The 18,999-nt window shown below is 36.8% G+C and overlaps 1 protein-coding gene across 1 annotated transcript in view; it reads left to right on the top strand.

Annotated features, from left to right (window-relative positions):
- Positions 1 to 16,722, top strand: part of LOC137251333 (ATP-binding cassette sub-family A member 17) — a 70,036-nt gene extending 53,314 nt beyond the window's left edge. Inside the window, exons 14-15 of the mRNA XM_067785723.1 lie at positions 593 to 658; positions 16,262 to 16,722. Coding sequence (XP_067641824.1) covers positions 593 to 658; positions 16,262 to 16,454 — 259 coding nt within the window. The 3' untranslated portion in view covers positions 16,455 to 16,722. The remainder of the gene's footprint in view (positions 1 to 592; positions 659 to 16,261) is intronic.
- Positions 16,723 to 18,999: the final 2,277 nt, after the last annotated feature.

The raw sequence follows: 18,999 nt of genomic DNA, 5'->3' as shown, positions 1-18,999 counted from the left end.
CGTTATGGTATGGCACCATTAATCGATTACATTGATTTGCATAAGGTAGGTTCGATCAGCTGTTTTATATGGTTATGGCTTTATGGTTATAAGTCACCATTAATTCGCCCTTAACTTTGTAGACAAATTTTTTCCGTTAACGGAACACGTATTTCGATATGTAACGACAACATATCGATAATTTTTCCTGAGGTTTTCAATCCAATTTGCAGAAGGCTTGGATTTGATGGGATTTAAAAACAGTAAGTTTCCTGGAAACATTTCCACCTTGTGATATTGCTTTTGATATTTAGGGCAACGAGTCTTTTTGTTTCGATATAATTCTATTTGCTGATATTTGAAAAGCGGTATTTAAAACGAGTATCGTTAGATGCGGCAGTCGTTTACTAGAATTTGGTAAAAAATCGCTCTGTTTCAAATACATTCAATACTTCTTCATACACCAAAATGCATTCTTCAAGCGAATTTAACCAAATTTTAAAACACCTATGCAGACCGTTTTAATAGTTTCCTGAGAGAGAGTGTTCTTTCAGTCAGTCGTCGAAATGCTCTTCTACATTGTACAATATATTATAATGAATTCTTTTTGCAGTTTGTACAAGGATTCGAACAATTTAGTGCGCTTCGTTACTTTTCTGCACGAAGATTCTGAATTACAGTTAAGTATATAAATACATTTAATATCACAGGTAGGCAAAAAGCTACATATGATTAAAAAAAAATGGAACAAAAAGTATTGGCGTGGAAAATATTTCCAATTTTGTACAAATTAGTAGGCTACATATCGTCCCGTTTATTTATTAGAATGTGTTGGAAAATTGAAAAAGACAGACATGTGGTAAATGAAGGAGCTTTTGTCGATGCTCTTGATTGTAGTCTCGTGGTTATGTCCCAGCTTGGGATAACGATCAACTCACTTAAATGATCCAGATCAGTAGCGCGATCCACTAACTTTTTTAACAACAAATCCAGTTGTTATCGCTGTCGATTTTTACAATTGGCAATTATCGTGGCCTCTATTGATGCCGTTATGCCACGAGAAAGCTGTAAAAATATATTTACTTACTCAAATACTCTTGTTATTATTGTATTGAAGTTTAATTTGTGATTTCTTTTTTTGAAGGAAATGGCATTTGAGTTTGTGGCGAATAGTTCGTAGCAGACTGCAACTGCAAGTAATGCTGATGCCTTGCTGGTGTACTTACTTACTTAATTGGCGCTTAACCCTTTAAACGGTCTAACGGATCTAACGAATTCTATTTGTCGCTAGTTCACATATGTCGTTAATCCGATCCACCATTTTAGAGCTATTGTAATTTGAAAAATGAGTTTCGATCACGGATCGTAAAACGTAGTACGGGCTCAACTTCAATTTTAAGAAACTTCAAATATGTACTTCCAGACTAATATGAATTGCATACTAACAGATTTTAAAGATTCGAAAATTTTCATGAAGATTTTTTAAACTTCGAACTTTTCTGAAAACTGTTTCGAGTTTGCTTAATAGTTTGGGAAAATTTTAAACAACGTGACATCAGTAGTGGAATTCACTAACTTTTTTAACGACATTTGCCATCGCTTTATTTGCGAATCGATACCTATAACGATTTCGTTATTCAGTAACTATTTTGTATCGATATTCGTTTATCGACTATCAGCTGTGTCGTTAAATAAACGGCAAGTAAATTGGCTGCGTTAAAAATCACGATATTAATATTTCTGGCAATTTTAGTTAAAAAAGAAAATCGGAACTTTAATTAAGTACTTTCAAACACGAAAAGCTGCTTTATTTATCAATCAAATGGCATTTGAGTACTTTGCGTACGTTTTGTCACAAAATGAGGAATTACTAAGTCCATCGCCAGTGGTTTATAGAGAAGTAGATGACCCATTCCATTTGAATGCAGCGGAGTTTCTAAAGCTGTACCGACTAACCTTAGACTTGGCTCATGATATTATTTCTAAACTTTCAATTAAGGGGTACAAGAATAACTGCGATATCAACAGAGAAAAAAAAATAAATAACGCATTTACTTACCATTTGTTAAAATATGTAAAAACTTTTAAAAGCAGTTAGTATGCGGAATTTATTTATTTTTGGCACTCCTTTTGTGCTTTTCGCATTTTTTAGGTTTCGTTAAGCTGTGCTGCCACCTTTCTACTATTAAAACGAAATTTAAATGTAATTTATTTCGATTCGTTAAAACTAAGTTAGTGAATAGCACAATCGATAAGGCAAGCGACAAAATCGTTAATTAAAATCTCGACAAATCGCATCGTTTTAAGTTAGTGAATTCCGCTACAGGACGGACAAGGCGACAGCTGTTTCGATTATACCTTGTAAATCTCTTCAAAGCCTTTTCTCCCGGGAGTGGGATTTGAACCCGCACTCCTACGATGGTTGAAGTGTTCGAGTTTGGTTTACATAGTTTTCGTTACACAACACATTCAAGATTCTTCTTTAAATTAACGGTTATTTTAGGAGAAGGTCTACATCTATATAGCATGATACAAATATTACCAGGTAAAACCATTTACTTTTCTTGGCGGCCATAATGGTTTTTTGATTTTTAAAAAAATTTTAAAATCATTCTCTTAAACTTTGTGCAAAAGTTAAAGAAAGAATACAAACCGAAATTTTGAAATATTTTACTTTTTTTAAATGTTAAATAAAAAAAAATTTAAAAAAAACAACTGAAAATTTGTTATGCATTTTTCACGATTCGGCTTCAAGATTTTTTTAATTTGGAGGATTTAGGCCCGGTTTTTCAGTACAAGTTCAGTTTGTCAAATAAACTACGCTTTAACTTATTGTGCAGTTTTTCAGTTCACTTTAACTGAAGTTTAAGCTGAGTTTAAGCGCCGATCTGGCAGGGTTAAACTTTAGTTAACCTATCAGTTATTTGCGTTCGTTCGAAATGAATCTGTGTGGATACTTTTGAAGGCCAGCTAATTTTCTCTGGAACTTACGCCAGATCTCCCCATAGGGTTTAACAGACGTAGCCTTATGTGTATTGGAGGCGCAACGACATCAAGCAGAGGTGTTCTGAGATTCTTCGATGGTCAAACGTCTTAAGAAGACATATCGTTTAAGTGCTACGACTTAAGGATTTTGTTGCATCTCTGTACCTTGCAGTCAATTTCTGATGCATTTGTGTTGAAGCTCTCTTGCTATCATTCCAAAGCGTGGCAAATGTTTCCCACGCTTCAAAACTATAGTGGCAGAGCCTGGATCGCGCGTGGGGTTCCAAAAAACATAATTATTTTGCAATGATAAAGCATTCGGGGGACTCAAGACAAAAAATTGAAAGCTTTATGTAAAAATTATTAATACAATATAATTAAAGTAAAAATGTTTGTTTATGTTTTTTATAAATCTATGTTTACTTTTTTGTTGCGAAAATACAACTAAAAAAAAAATAAAAATAAACCAATTGTGAGAAACGTGAGAATTTTAAAATTTTTTTAAACGTCATTTACCTGGTAATATTTGTATCACGCTATATAGATCTTTTTTTTATTAAAAAATTAGTGCGTGAGGTTAAGTTAGGTTGAACTGCCCGGTCCATGAGGACCTCACATAGACTGAATAAGTCCGTAGTGTTACCAGAAGTTTGTTTTAACGACCAAACTGAAAAGCCCTACCAAAAACCAGGACCTATGTTATAAAATAACTCCATCCTCTTGGCAAATACAAGAAGCTTCCTAGGACTAAGCCGCTTGCTGCTTAATCTGACAGCTGTATCACTCCTAATAGCTGGAGCCTTAGCCCTTAGAACTCTCTTTTTAATGACTTTGTTAGTCTAAGGTTGTAAGACCTACACATAATCTTCGACACTCTACAGCCCCGCGCTTGAACCCACGACTTCCCTGCTTGGTCGATCATGTGCGCCTTTCGCCTTCGCTTAATATTGCCAAGTCTAATTGGGACGTCTACGGAGCAAGCTTCAAGGGATGCGCCCTTTTTAGCTAGTTCTTCCGCTTTTTCATTCCCATCTATTCCCATATGCCCTGGGACCCAATATAGATGTATGCTTCTCCCTGTCCCGATTCTCTCCAGGGACTGCGTACACTCTAACACGCATTTAGATGCTGTGCTATGCGAGATTATTGCCTTAATTGCTGCTTGACTGTCAATCAATATAAAAGTTAACACGATTGCAGCTTGGGCTATTTTCTTCCAGGGTTTCTACTGCTTTTGTTACGACTACTATTTCCGCTTGGAAAACGCTACAGTAATCCGGCAGCCTATAGGATCTGTTTATTTCCGGATCAGCAAAGTATACCCCAGACCCTACTCCTTCTACTACTTTGGAACCATCTGTGTACACATGTATCGCCTCGTCCGCTATTTGAGCACCCTTTTAGGAGAAATAACTCAAAAATTTATTTTCCTCCTATTTTTTTAGTATCAGGTGTACATCTATATAGAGATCTTTTTTTATTAAAAAATTAGTACGTTAATTGAGCAAAAAAAATCTATGGCGAATGACAATATTATTTTACTGGTCCCGAGGTTAAGAAAAAGATTTTGAAGAGAAGGCCCTACTTACCACATAATGTGAGGTTTTCCATACCAGTCACTGGATTTTGCATCAAAGATTTCTCTAAAATTCTGTTTTTGCCCAATAAAACGATAATCATGGATTTTTCAAAAATTTCTCTTCGAGCCCATTCGGTTGTAAAAAAAAAATTGTCCGACTTGGCCCATTAATTTGCTAACTTACCACTTTTAATAAATTTTCTGAAAAAAAAGTCTGCAAAAAATTAATCGTTATTTCTTTGTTTATTAAAAAAATTAAAAGGCTCAAATGTGGATTTTAAGATTTTTCCAAGCTTCGATATATGTACATATATACGTTACTCACAAAAATAAGTACACACAAGGTTTATGCTGAAAAAACTTAAATGCTGTGGCTCACAGTTTAATTCATAATTTTCATCTAAAATATCGCAAATTCCCTAACAGAAACCACATTCAAAAAAATGTCAAAGGTTATTCAAAGGTAAGGAGAATTAATCAAAATTTCAAAAATGACCATCAAAATTTTCAAATTTTGTTTCAGAATTTCTAGAAAATATTTGAGTATGCAGTTTTGTAGCCCAATAAATTTTAGTATAATAATGTGCAAGTTAGAAATAGCTCAAAATTTTTCCTGAATTTTCAGAATTTTTTTCGACGAGGGTGTTGAACAAAAGTGCATTTTGTATGGGCTACAAAACTGCACACTCAAAACTTTTCTAGAAATTCTGAAACAAAATTTGAAAATTTTGATGTTCATTTTTGAAATTTTGATGAATTCTCCTTACCTTTGAATAACCTTTGACATTTTTTTGAATGTGGTTTCTATTAGGGAATTTGCGATATTTTAGATGAAAATTATCAATTAAGCTGTGAGCCACTGTATTTGAGTTTTTTTCAGCATAAACCAAGTGTGTACTTATTTTTGTGAGTAACCGTATACTACTACTGCTACACTCGTAATGCGGGTAGTATTGTTTTTTTTTTTTTAATTTTTCAGTTATTTAAATATATTTTTTTGATGTGCATATGTATGTATATTGGCACCATTTTCCGTCATCCCTTGTCAAATTTGGTATGGACACAAACTGGTTTCGGAGTTGTGCCATCTTCAGTGTCATTTTGCATTCGAAGAGAACGAAACGAGAACGTTCTCTGAAAATCGATCAATTATCTACCTTTCGCAAAATCAACAAAGCAAAAGAATCATATTTTTGTGTGTGTTTCTTTCAATTATTTTATGAGAAACTATAAGCAATCATTTCTATTTATGAGACTAGCATAAAAATTTTCACGGATGTACTTCCGAAAAATATATTAAACAAGTAAGGAAGGCTAAGTTCGGGTGTAACCGAACATTACATACTCAGCTGAGAGCTTTGGAGACAAAATAAGGGAAAATCACCATGTAGGAAAATGAACCTAGGGTAACCCTGGAATGTGTTTGTATGACATGGGTATCAAATGGAAGGTATTAAAGAGTATTTTAAAAGGGAGTGGGCCATAGTTCTAAAGGTGGACCAGGGGTGACTCTAGAATGTGTTTGTACGATATGGATATCAAATGAAAGGTGGTAATGAGTATTATAAAAGCGAGTGATCCTTAGTTCTATAGGTGGACGCCTTTTCGAGATATCGCCATAAAGATGGACCAGGGGTGACTCTAGAATGTATTTGTACGATATGGGTATCAAATGAAAGGTGTTAATGAGTATTTCAAAAGGGACTGATCCTTAGTTCCATAGGTGGACGCCGTTTCGAGACATCGCCATAAAGGTGGACCAGGGGTGACTCTAGAATGTGTTTGTACGATATGGGTATCAAATGAAAGGTTTTAATGAGTATTTCAAAACGGAGTGATCCTTAGTTCGATAGGTAGACGCCGTTTCGAGATATCGCCATAAATGTCGACCAGGGATGACTCTATAATGTGTTTGTACGATATGGGTATCAAATTAAAGGTATTAATGAGGGTTTTAAAAGGGGTGGTGGTAGTTGTATATGTGAAGGCGTTTTCGTGATATCGACCAAAATGTAGACCAGGGTGACCCAGAAAATCATCTGTCGGGTACCGCTAATTTATTTATATATGTAATATCACGAACAGCATTCCTGCCAAGATTCCAAGGGCTTTTGATTTCGCCTTACAGAACTTTTTCATTTTCTTCTACTTAATATGGTAGGTGTCACACCCATTTTACAAAGTTTTTTCTAAAGTTATTTTTTGCGTCAATAAACCAATCAAATTACCATGTTTCATCCCTTTTTCGTATTTGGTATAGACTTATTGCATTTTTTCATTTTTAGTAATTTTCGATAACAACAAAAATTGTTATAGCAACAAAAATTGTTAATTTTCGATTTCGAAAAAGTGGGCGCGGTTATAGTCGGATTTCGTCCATTTTTTGTACCAAGATAAAGTGAGTTCAGATAAGTACGTGGACTAAGTTTAGTAAAGATATATCGGTTTTTGCTCAAGTTATCGTGTTAACGGCCGAGGGGAAGGACAGACGGACGACTGTGTATAAAAACTGGGCGTGGCTTCAACCGATTTCGCCCATTTTCACAGAAAATAGTTACCGTCATAGAATCTATGCCCCTACGCTACACCTTCATTCTACATGTATCTCCCATCCCAAAAAAACATTTTTGTTAATTCTCAGTTTCAGATACATTTGAGAATCAGTCCATTTCTCACATTTCAAACGTTAGTTTTCAAATGCATTTCAAATAACCGTTGATAGCATTCTCAAGCTAAAAGACACATTTTTAATATGGCATTTTTCTTTATTTTCAAATTGAGAATTTTTGGATTCTCAACTTTTTCTCAAACGAGAATAAAGCGGAACGAAATGGAATCTACTTTCGGTAAGCAAATTTAATAGTTTGCCTCACTTCACTTTTAACTCGTTTAGATTTATACATAATGTAGTACAATATCATTTAATATTATTAAAATGTATAAATACTTTCTTATTTTTTCACTTTATGTCCAACTTCACTCAATAAAATCGCTTGTATACATTTCCAGATAAAGTATTATGCAAATTAGAGATCGACGAACGGCACTATCGACGACACCATTGATGTAAAATAAGCATGTTGTACTATGTTTTATTTTATTTTTGGGTTTCATGAACACTTATGATCGTCCCGATCAGACAAATCTCTCGATCTAAACGTTACCAGCCTTTCCAAATGAACCACTTTCATTTTGGTTCGTGGTTTGCCTATGGTTTGTATGCGGTACACCACATCGTTGATCCGTTTTACAACTTTGTATGGGCCTTCCCAATTACACTGCAATTTCGGGGACAAACCTTTTTTTCGTTGTGGGTTGTATAACAGCACCAAATCTCCTTCCTGAAACCCTTCCGAATTAATTGCTTTATCGTACCTCGCTTTCATCTTGTCACTCATAATCTTTGCTCGTTGCCTTACCAGATCGTGTATCTCTCTCAGCTCTTCTTCTAAGACACCAGTGGATTTCTTGACATTTCTCTCCGCATCGGCATCTATCCCATACTTCAAATCAGCTGGCAGTCGAAGGTCATTGCCAAAAATTACCTTTGCGGGAGTTTGGTCCGTTGTCTCATGTACTGCCGATCGGTAGGCCATCAAGAATAATGATATGTGTATATCCCAGTCCTTATGGTGCTTGTCTACTACTTTCCTTAAGTGCTCCTCCAATGTTCTATTGAAACGTTCCACCATACCATCGGACTGAGGATGGAATGCAGTTGTCCGTGTTTTCCGAATGCTCAACTTCTTGCACATTTCTTGGAACACAGCTGATTCAAAATTCCTGCCTTGGTCATAACGTAACTCCATTGGTACCCCATACCTTTTAACCCAATCGTTTGTAACCACTTCTGCTACTGTTTCTGCTTCTTGGTTTGGGATTGGGTATACCTCTGGCCATTTACTGAAATAATCCATAACCACCAGTACGTATTTGTTTCCGCCGTTTCTAGTAGGAAATGGTCCTGCAACATCCATGGCGATCCTTTCAAATGGTGCACCTGAAATATACTGCTTCATCTAGCCATGACTTCGTGTTTTGGGCCCTTTCGCTCTGTTGCAAACCTCGCAGTTGGCAATCCACTCGGTGACCGACTGACGGCAACCAACCCAATAGAATCTCTGCTTAATTTTCTCGAGCGTCTTCGTGATTCCAAGATGACCTCCACTTGGACCATTATGCAGCTCGCTGAGCACGTCAGGAATCCTCTTTCTGGGAACAAATATCAGTTTCTTCTTGCACCATCCTCACTCTCCCATACTCGATGAAGGCAACCGGATATCAATTCTAAACTGTGCCCAATATGACTTCGCAATGGGACTCTCTGCTGACATCTCTTCTCTGTTTGGTCTTTCGTTTCGTTCCAACCCTTGCATAACATGTGACAGATCTGTATCTTCTAGCTGACACTTTCTTAGTTGTTCCTTGTCCCATTAGGCGGATATCTATAATGTCTTCTTTAGCCTCGGCCTTTGAACAGTGCTTGCATTCCAAACTACATGATCTTCGTGACATTGCATCAGCATTTCCATGGGTACTACCTTTTCGATGCTCAATGGAAAAGTCATAGCTTTGTAGTCGCTCGATCCACCGTGCCAATTGTACTTCTGGATTACGGAGCTGCAGAAGCCATTTCAACGCTGCGTGATCTGTCCTGACACGGAATCGCTGGCCGTAGAGGTATTTGTGAAAATGTTTAATGCACTCTACCAACGCCAACAGCTCTTCCGAGTAACGCAGTAGTTCCTCTCTGGTTTTCCAATCGAACGGCTGTAATATGCAACTACCTTCTCCTGTCCATCGGTCAGTTGTGATAAAACGCCTCCTATAGCATATCCACTCGCATCTGTATCTAGAATAAATGTTGCTCCTGGAATCGGATATGCCAACATTGGGGCAGTGCACAAACGCTCCTTTAATGTTTGGAAAGCCACTTCTTGCACCTTCTTCCATTCAAAAGCTTTGTTTTTTCTTGTAAGCTCATGGAGGCTATGGGCTACGCTGGAAAAATTTGGTACAAATCGGCGGTAATATGTGCACAGCCCAAGGAAACTTCTCAATTCATGTAGGTTCTGTGGTCTTGGCCAATCCTTTACAGCCTCTATCTTTTCGTTCGCAGTGCAGATGGCCTCTGTCGTTACCTTATGACCCAAATAATTTACTTCCTTTTTAAACAGCGCACACTTTTTGGGACTTAACTTCAGACTAGCGCCAGCTATTCTCTGGAAAACTTCCTCCAAGTTCTTAAGATGTTCATCAAAGTTCTTGCCCAATACGATGATGTCGTCCAGGTACACCAAGCATGTTTTCCAATGTAGTCCTTTCAGTACCTGGTCCATGAGTCTCTCAAAAGTTGCTGGTGCATTACAAAGTCCAAAAGGCATCACTGTAAATTGCCAAAGACCATCACCGACACTGAAGGCTGTTTTCTCTTTATCTTCCTCCTCCACCTCAACTTGCCAGTAGCCGCTTTTTCGTACCAGATAGCGAATCCAGAGTGTCGTCAATTCTTGGCAATGGGTAGCTATCCTTTTTCGTTACGTCATTCAACTTCCGGTAGTCCACGCAAAACCTCATTTTTCCATCCTTCTTCTTTACAAGTACTACCGGTGAGCTCCATGGACTAGCTGATGGTTCGATGAAGCCGCTGTCGCTCATTTATTGTATGATTTGACTCACAACTTCCCGCTTCGCCAGTGGAACACTACGTGGAGCTTGACGGATCGGCCTCGCATCTCCAGTGTCAATTTGATGTTTCACAACGTTGGTGTGGCCTGGTTTGGAACCATCCTGGTCAAATATGTTCGCGTACTTTAGGAGCAGTTGTTTTGCCTTACTCTGATTGGCTTCCTCTAGCCCCTGCGTCCATGCCGTGATGTCATTTGAAAAATCAGTATTACTAGATGAAACGTGTTCCTGGAGCTGTTCACAGTTAATAAGTACTTCAGCCTCTTGGCATCTTCCCAAAATAGCACCTTTGATCAGTTTGAGTGGTGACTTGAACTCATTGAGTACTCTTACCGGAATACGTCCATCTTGTTTTGTCATAGCCAAGGTTTTTCCTACAAGTATGTTCGGTGTTGATTTGTTTGCTGCCTCGACAACCCACAATTTGTTTGTCCCACAATCTCCATCAACCTTTGCCCAGATTACTGCTTCGGATTTTGGTGGTATTTGCTGTCTCTCTTCCACCAGCACTCGCTTACTGCTGTAGCCTCTCTCGTAGCCGAAATTAAGTGGAACATCCATGTTCTTATATCGTCTTGCTTTGCATATCGATCTTGATGCCTTGGTCGATTAAGAAAACCACTCCAATTATGATTTTATCAACAATCTCTGCCACTATAAAATTGTGTACTACCGTGACGTTCCCAATTGCGACTTCACATGCTACTTCACCTAGAACCGTGGTGCCTTCTCCAGTGGCTGTACGCAATCTTGCTCCATGCAATGGTCTTATCTTCTTGTTGACTATATCCGCTCGAATGATGGAATGAAATGCACCCGTATCTATAGTCTGTAAACGTTCCTTTCCATCCACATGTCCTCCAACAGTAAGATTGCTCGATCTTCTTCCAGTCTGCGAGATACAGATTATGGGGCATTCAATTGCGGGAGCCAGCTGTCGCCCCTTGCGGCTGACTCTCTTTAGTTTAACGATTGAGTGGACTTGGAGATTTGCTCATCTCCTTCAGCTCTTCGTTTACGACCACCCACATTGTTGGAACTGTTAGGGTTGGTGTTGCAATAACGCGCAATGTGCCTTGGCTTTCCACACTTAAAACATTTGACTGCATCATTATTCTTCTGCTGCGTACCCTTCAATGCTTCCAAAATTGTGTCTACCCACTCTGGTCTTTCTACTTCCACACGATGAGCCTTATATGCTGGTTTACTCAATAGGGAGGCAGTTTCCTGAGTCAATGCATGTGATACCGTTTCAGCAAATGTTGGCTTTGGGTTTGCGTATGTGGCTCGCTTCGTTTCGACGTCCCGTATGCCATTTATAAAACTCTGGATTTTTATCCCCTCAGTGTATTCCACGGGTGCGTCCGCATTTGCCAAATGAGCCAACCTTTCAACATCCGAAGCAAACTCTTGCAAAGTCTCATTAGCTTTTTGGTAACGGTTTTGCAACTTTTTTTTTTTTTGTGTATCTGCTTCCTGTGTTCGCTTCCGTATCGCCTCTCTAGAGCACTCATCAATGTTTCGTAGTTGTTCCGCTCCCCCTCGGGAATAGTCTGTAGGATTTTAGCAGCAGATCCTTTCAATGCCACGAATAGTGCAGCAACTTTATCTTCAGCACTCCAGTTGTTCACTGCTGCGGTCTTCTCAAACTGAATCTTAAACACCTGGAAAGGAACAGAGCCGTCAAAAGATGGGGTTTTTACCTTCGTATTGCTTGCTGAAACAACTGGGCGATTTAGTTGCAACTCATGTATATGACCTCGCAATGTTTCAATCTCGGCATCAATTTTGCTCTCAAGTTGCAAAATTTTTGTGTCTTGCGCCTCCATCTTCGAAGAAATTCGTCCTTCTTGCTCTTCCAGTTGCGCAGAGATCTGCGCTGATATTTGTGCCGACATTTCGGATATTCGTGCCTCTTGTGCTTCAATCTTCGATGTTATACGGTTCTCCTGCGATTCCAGTTGAGATGACATATACGTTTCCAGTTGAGTTTCAATTTTGGATGTAATCTGTGTCGACATTTCTGACATACGCGTTTCTTGTCCTTCAATCTTAGATGTTATGCGTGTCTCTTGCGATTCCAGTTGGGATGCCATATTTGTGGATATTTGTGATGATATTTCTGTTATGCGTGTTTCCTGGGTTTCCATTTTTGCCGATATCTGTGATAACAAAGCCAATATCGCATTATTCTCGCCGCTTGCGACTGGACTCGGACTTCGTTCTTCTCTTAAATTTTTGTTGTTGTCTCGTCCCCATCAGGATAAAAGACATACTCGTCCACATCAATTCCTTGCGACTCCATTACCTCTCGTAGCCGTGCTTGAAGTTCGATCTTATTGTCGGTTGTATTCAATCTACGGCTCTCCAACTCCTTCTTCAGTTTCTGGATCCTCAACTCACTCAACTTTGCCATGTCCAAGTTGTGTTCGCAATCTTCGGAATTTATTCAACAATCCCACTTCTGACACCAATTGTAACGAATTTACTGCAATACCTCTTATTTGCAACCTTCTGCTAAGTTCGAATCATTAAACTGTTGAATAAATAACTACAATATTTAATAATGCAAAATGGCCTTTATTCAAGTACTTCACAATAAATAACTCTACTATTGCCCGACAGATAGCGTGATTAATCGAAACTGATTGCAGCGTGTCTATTGTTCATGCCTTTTATACTCTTTGATTTCCTCGTTGCATCTTCTAGGCGCTTCTGTTCCAGAATCTACTAGTTGGTTATCTGTTATAATGTACGTGTTATCTGTTACAGATGTACGTGTATAGCTCTCATATGCGCGTGTCTTTGTGAGCGACACTTCCCCAATTATAATTGCATATCTCAGATAAGATATCTGCATGTGTTGCTTCTCTGCTGCGTGTACGTACATATGTGCAGTCATAATGATTGAATTATTGATGTGACTTGAATCACTGCTTAGCTTCGGCTTAGATATGATAGAATCCCTTAGTGCTGCTAATATTCGTTACAATATATATAGTAGTATAGTATTTATATATTTCATTTTTCCTAAACTTGACAAGGGATGACGGAAAATCGTTCCAATATATATCATTTATCCAGCCTGTCGGAAAATCAACAAAACAAAATAAGTCGTTTATATCCGATTGTTTTCAAGAAAAAGTTTTTCAATAATTGAGGTAATTGTACATTTTTTTACTCGCTTTTAATGAACAGAACTACGACCGTCGTACTAAATTTAAATAAAAGAAAGTTAATTAAAAAAAGTTTTATCAAAATCAAATTTCTCAGCAACGGCTAAGGCTTCTTTTTATTAATATTAAACGTTTTATATGTAGCAAAATCTACTGAATTCGAAGATGTAAAAAAAAAAGTGTCACTGCCAACAAAAATAATCATTTTAAACACAGATAAAGTTTAAGCTATTTCTATTCCGTTACAAATTAACTATTAATTAAAAAATGTTAAACACTATCCCAAAGTACGCAAAGTTTCCGATATGAAAAAAGGTGAATGCAAATCAAAATTTCAAAAATAAGTATTGAAAACTTGTATGTAAGCGCAATTTTGCCATTTTTTAGCTGTTTTTAATTGAAAAATCAAAACCGAAAAATATTTCTTAATCCCAAATAACATTTATTATACATTGGTTTGGGAGAAATCCTTAGAATTTCCAGTTAATTTGTAACGAGTTAAATTATTTATTTCAAGACATATTTTCAAACCATGACGTATCTCATTCACCACAGATCTGAAACGAACTCTGCGCTTTTCTTTGCTCAATCTATCACCGCTTTTCTTGACAAAGACTATCCGGACAATAGCACCACTGCCGTCAATGGACCGGAAATTACAAGTGTATGAGCTCAAATCATTGGGGTTAAAAATTTTGTCATGGTCAGCATCAAAAGTGACAGTAGCCGGGCCTTTTGTGGTTTTTTGATTGGTTGCTTAATATACTCTGATGCCCTTTATGGAGCATTTTTATTCCATCCTTTAATTGGGTGGCACTTGTCATTGAAGGACAAAGTTTGTTGCCTGAAAAGTGTTACGAAACATCGGCCTTTGCTAGTCCATCCATTTTTTCATTGCCGTCAATGTTTCTAATAGGCAAAACATTTTCTGCTCCGGGTACCAGGCTCTTACATCTTTCGCGGGTGTCCAAATATATGCAAATCTACTCGATTATACGATTCTCTAATAGGAAATTACACGCCCTCCCTAAGACAAGAAGCTTTTCTTTTGTTGTCATTTTAAGGTTGTTTTATGGGGGGCGTCCCACACCCAGTATAGTATACCATTGTATAGTGATCCAAAACCTTCGGGGAATGTCTTTATCATCAAAATAACAACAAATATCGTTATATAATGTAGACGTAATGCTAGTTATAACAACGCTTCTCCTCTAATTTGCGTTGTACTCTTATTTGATTTTTCCTACAAATTGGCAGGACGGCAACTTAAATTTTTTTCTATGTCGATTCCGAAAACCAGCTGCGAGGCAATGGAGTTTGCACTGAGAAGTTTTCCATGGCAGAAATAAATCCGGAGTGTGATCTCCGGTGTGGTAGGCGGAGTAAGCTACCACCACACCAACAGCGGTCACCATTGTAGCAGCTTGCTTGATATCTTTACTGTCGGCGAAAGCTAGATGTGTGGACCGGTGACCGATGCTCCCTTTAGCTTCAGACTCCCTGCCTGCAGTTGGCCTGTGCGTCGAACTTGAGGGTGGGTGATAAAGAATAGATCTTCTTACATCGAAATCATCTCAGGTTAACGGGTCAAATCCCGAACCTGAGTATCCCATCGATTTTATAGAGCTGTTGCCTTTTTCGTCCTACTGTTGTGTGTGGTTTAATTTGTTTCACCCAAAATGTAGTATAACAAAAATTGCTTTCGTTAATACTGCAGAAGAGTTCTAAAATACGTCCAAAAATATCGGGAGATCCATACTTTTTTTGCGCCGAACACTTATCTGAAACTTTTTTTGACGAAATAGCTTGGTCGTGGATTAACAGTATTAATAGTATTACCAGTAAAATGTATGCGTTCAAAGGAAATTGATAAGCTGGAAACGTTTCAAAATAGAATAAAGCACACTTCATTTCATGATTTTTATCATAAAATTGCATTAAATTCAAGTTACATATGTACACTGCTTTCAGTATTCTATCATTATTGTAAAATTATGAATTTAAGTACCATTTCAAAAGGGGCCCTCTTTTATGCCCCCTTCTCGTGTGCTTCCAAAATACAACCCGGAGCTAAGGGCGGTCCCTTTGACAGCTGTCAAAACATCTTCCACCTTCCATCATTACATTAGGCGCGTATTGGCAGTTGACCCCCCGCCATCTCCCCCTGTTTGAATGTAAACAGTTCCCAAAGTTGCCACTTCATAATAAAAACTAGTAAATTAAACAAAAATATGAGGGGAATCCTTCAAAAATATATGAATATTCATCCGTCAGCTTCACCTTACCTATTATTAATGTAATGGAGACGACCTATCGTTCGAGTGCACAATTAGGCCGTTAATAAATCATCCGGTGAGCAAGATAAGTAGGGAACGGCTTATCTGAAATGGGAAATTCAAACAGGTTTTAATGAATAAACTCAAAACGGACTTCGTGAACAAAGGCAACGCCAATACCTTAATTTCCATAAAACTTGTGCATGTTTTTCCGAGAAAACGTGCTCACCCTAACAGCTCGTTTCAAAAAACCACATTATTTTGAGATAATCGAATTCAAAGTTTCGGTTACAAGTTCAACGTAGAGTACAGCGAGCTATAATCGGCCGTAACTTTGGGTTTTCATTGCAGAATCTCGTGATATTTTAGGAATAGGTTCTCCGAAGTATGTAAAATGGAAAATTTAAATAAACTTTTCGTAGGGTTTTCTGAACCCAAACAGTGAACAAAACCTCTTAAAATATTTGACGTTAAATGAAGATTGATTAAAAATTTCCGCATAAAAAAAACTTTAATTATTAAAATTACAAAAATATTAGGTATTAACGTAATGCAATAATAAAAATTCTTTTTATTAGGGTGCGCATCGATAATTGCTTCAAATTTTACTTGCCAGTTCCAATTGTCAGTTATTCGTTTTTGTATGGATCAATGGAAAAAAATAAACGACGACTCAATATATCCGATTATTGCGTTAGTCAAGGTACACTACTGGATGCAGCCGATGCAATCGAAGCCTTTCGTAATAAAAAAACAGATGGTAATAAATGAAATGGTTTTTGGAGTATTGAAAAAAAAAAACTTAAACGTTGAGGAATGTTACATTGAGGAAAAAAATAAAAAAAATTGATGCCAACGTTACAACTCAAAAAACTGCTTTTGTCTATCTAAGTTACGCCTATGCGCTTGTGACTAAATGTAAGGCACGAAAACCTCCGAAGAGATTTTAGGCCGAGTTTCTCTTCCAATTTGCGTCGTGCTTCTTTTAATTTTCCTACAAATTGGCGAGACGGGACCTACTTGTTTTATGCCGACTCCGAATGGCAACTGTAAGGCAGATGTATTTTCACTGAAAAGGTTTTCACGCCACGGCGCACAGTGGTCTGGATTTGGCTTTCAGTGGACTTAGGGAAATGAAAAAAGTATTAATTAAGAACACAAAAACTTTGGTGGGGATCGATTTTAAGTCTCATTACATGACGTTTTTATATATGAGTATTATTTCATAAAGTCTTAAACAAAAAAGTTATAGCAAATAAAATAATTTAATGTATGGGAAAAATCACATTTTTACCGTTAACTCATTTTCCTCACATTTCCTCAAAACTTGATTAATTTATTTATATAGTTAGGGTTATATACTATGCAATAAACTCGGTTTCATGGTTCGAAAATGTTCGCGTTTTTTTTGGTTTTTTTTTTTATTTTAGTATTGCGCAGGGGCAGGGGCGTAGCCAGAAACTTGCCTTGGGGGTTCAAAAAAAATTTGTTTTTCAGTTAAATAAATAAAAAAAATGTTTTAGCTTTAACATTAAAGTAAGTGTATTTAGAATATGATATGAAAAAGGTTGCATTAAAAACTCAAGCGCATGCGTCGGCTTTTCTTTGCCATTTCATCTAAAATTTCATAAACGGTAACAATTTGATCACGGTGGGTGCTTAGTGATGCACAGCCATTCAATCGATTTTCACTCATCGTGTTTTTCAAATAGTTTTTAATCAGCCTAAGAGTTGAAAAAGATCTCTCGTTCCTTGCCGTTGTTACTGGAAGCGTACACAAGATTTTCAACAACATGTGAACATTAGGAAAAGCCGCAGAATCACATTCCTGTAATATTAACATTTTAAAATGTAAAAAACACATTATTTTTTCATTCATCAAATAATTTGAATTTTACATTTTTGAAGTGTTTTTGATATGAAAAAAAATTTAGATATTAATGTGTTTTCCACATGGAAAATAATGTCAAATTTGCATTATATTTCAAAATAGGAAATGTGTACTTCGAAAAAATGCTGTAAATTTAACATTATTTAAATGTGGAGAATAAAATCAAAGCATGAGAATTAGTATCGTTTAGTTCGGCAAATAAACAGAACCGTAAGCAATGTTTATATGTAGCTTGTCGCCGTGACTTAAGGGTAGAAGAATCATGCAAATATTCAGACGCACGGAGTTTTCATATTTGCCTTTTCATTCCGATGAGGCAAACGGGCGAATCACTTTAATTCTGGGTAATATTTAAAAACGAAAATATTGGATAATTCATATTATACATTTAGTTTTTTTTATATTGAATTTACATTTAACAATGCAAAAAAGGTTCAAATCAAAAATTTAGCTATTCGAGCTTGTTCGTAAATTTTGTTTGTTTTGTTTATATGATGCTTACTATTCCAGCTTGTTCGTTAGTACCAAAAGAGTAATTAAAAACAAAAATTATTCGATCGGTCAATAGTCCATGAAATCTCCAAATATACATATACATATAAAGGTATATGACCAAAAAAATATTTAAAAAAAAAACAATTTTTATTAGATATCTGTATTCTGGTTTTGCGGTAGGAGTAGTAGAGATTTCACTTCTTCGGATATTTCCTCATGCTTACTAGGTAATTTCGATCTTCTTCTTGCTTCTGTAACCATTCACTGTTTGTATCTTTAAACACTTGATCTTTGGATCCTGATTTTTTCCACCTTCTATGCAGATTGAAGCAGTATTTTGAGCAAAAGGCTTTTAAACTGTTCAAATTTTTACCATTAAGATGTATCAAAATTTTGGATTTAATAAAATTGTATAAAAATATATAGTCTTTAATATTGCCACATTCTTTCAAATAAATCAGAATTTGTCACTAAATCACAATCCATTTCGAAAACAGCGAGTCGTAGATAGTAAGTTAATAAGGTAGCCTTAAGCTAAAGACTAATGATTAATTTGATTCTCTGAATTTGAACAACAATCGATTACTTGATTTGTTAAAAATATCGTTTATAGCAAAAAAATATATGTCGCAGGATTAGGATCCTTTATTGCAGTTTAAGTTAGTTTGACGCGCACTGCTTACTTTTGCTTCCACTTCCAAAAACTTAATGCACAAAAACTTTAATAATTTTCTCAACTTTTGTTTCATGGCCTTACTATCAACTCTTTGTAACCTTTTTTATAGCAAGTAAATCTAAGCGTCACTTTGATTCCATGGCCAACTATTAACTCTGTATAACCTCTAAGATTCGTCGAGTTTTCGGGAATTTCGCACACATTTTTAAAATAGAATTGAAAGCTTCTAGGTTAGACCTTGATACATATTTCTA

This window comes from Eurosta solidaginis, chromosome 4 (assembly GCF_040869045.1).
Source record: "Eurosta solidaginis isolate ZX-2024a chromosome 4, ASM4086904v1, whole genome shotgun sequence".
NCBI classification, from domain to species: Eukaryota; Metazoa; Arthropoda; class Insecta; order Diptera; family Tephritidae; genus Eurosta; species Eurosta solidaginis.
The sequence above is the reverse complement of the archived record's forward strand: the minus strand, read 5'-3'. Positions and strand labels throughout refer to the sequence as shown.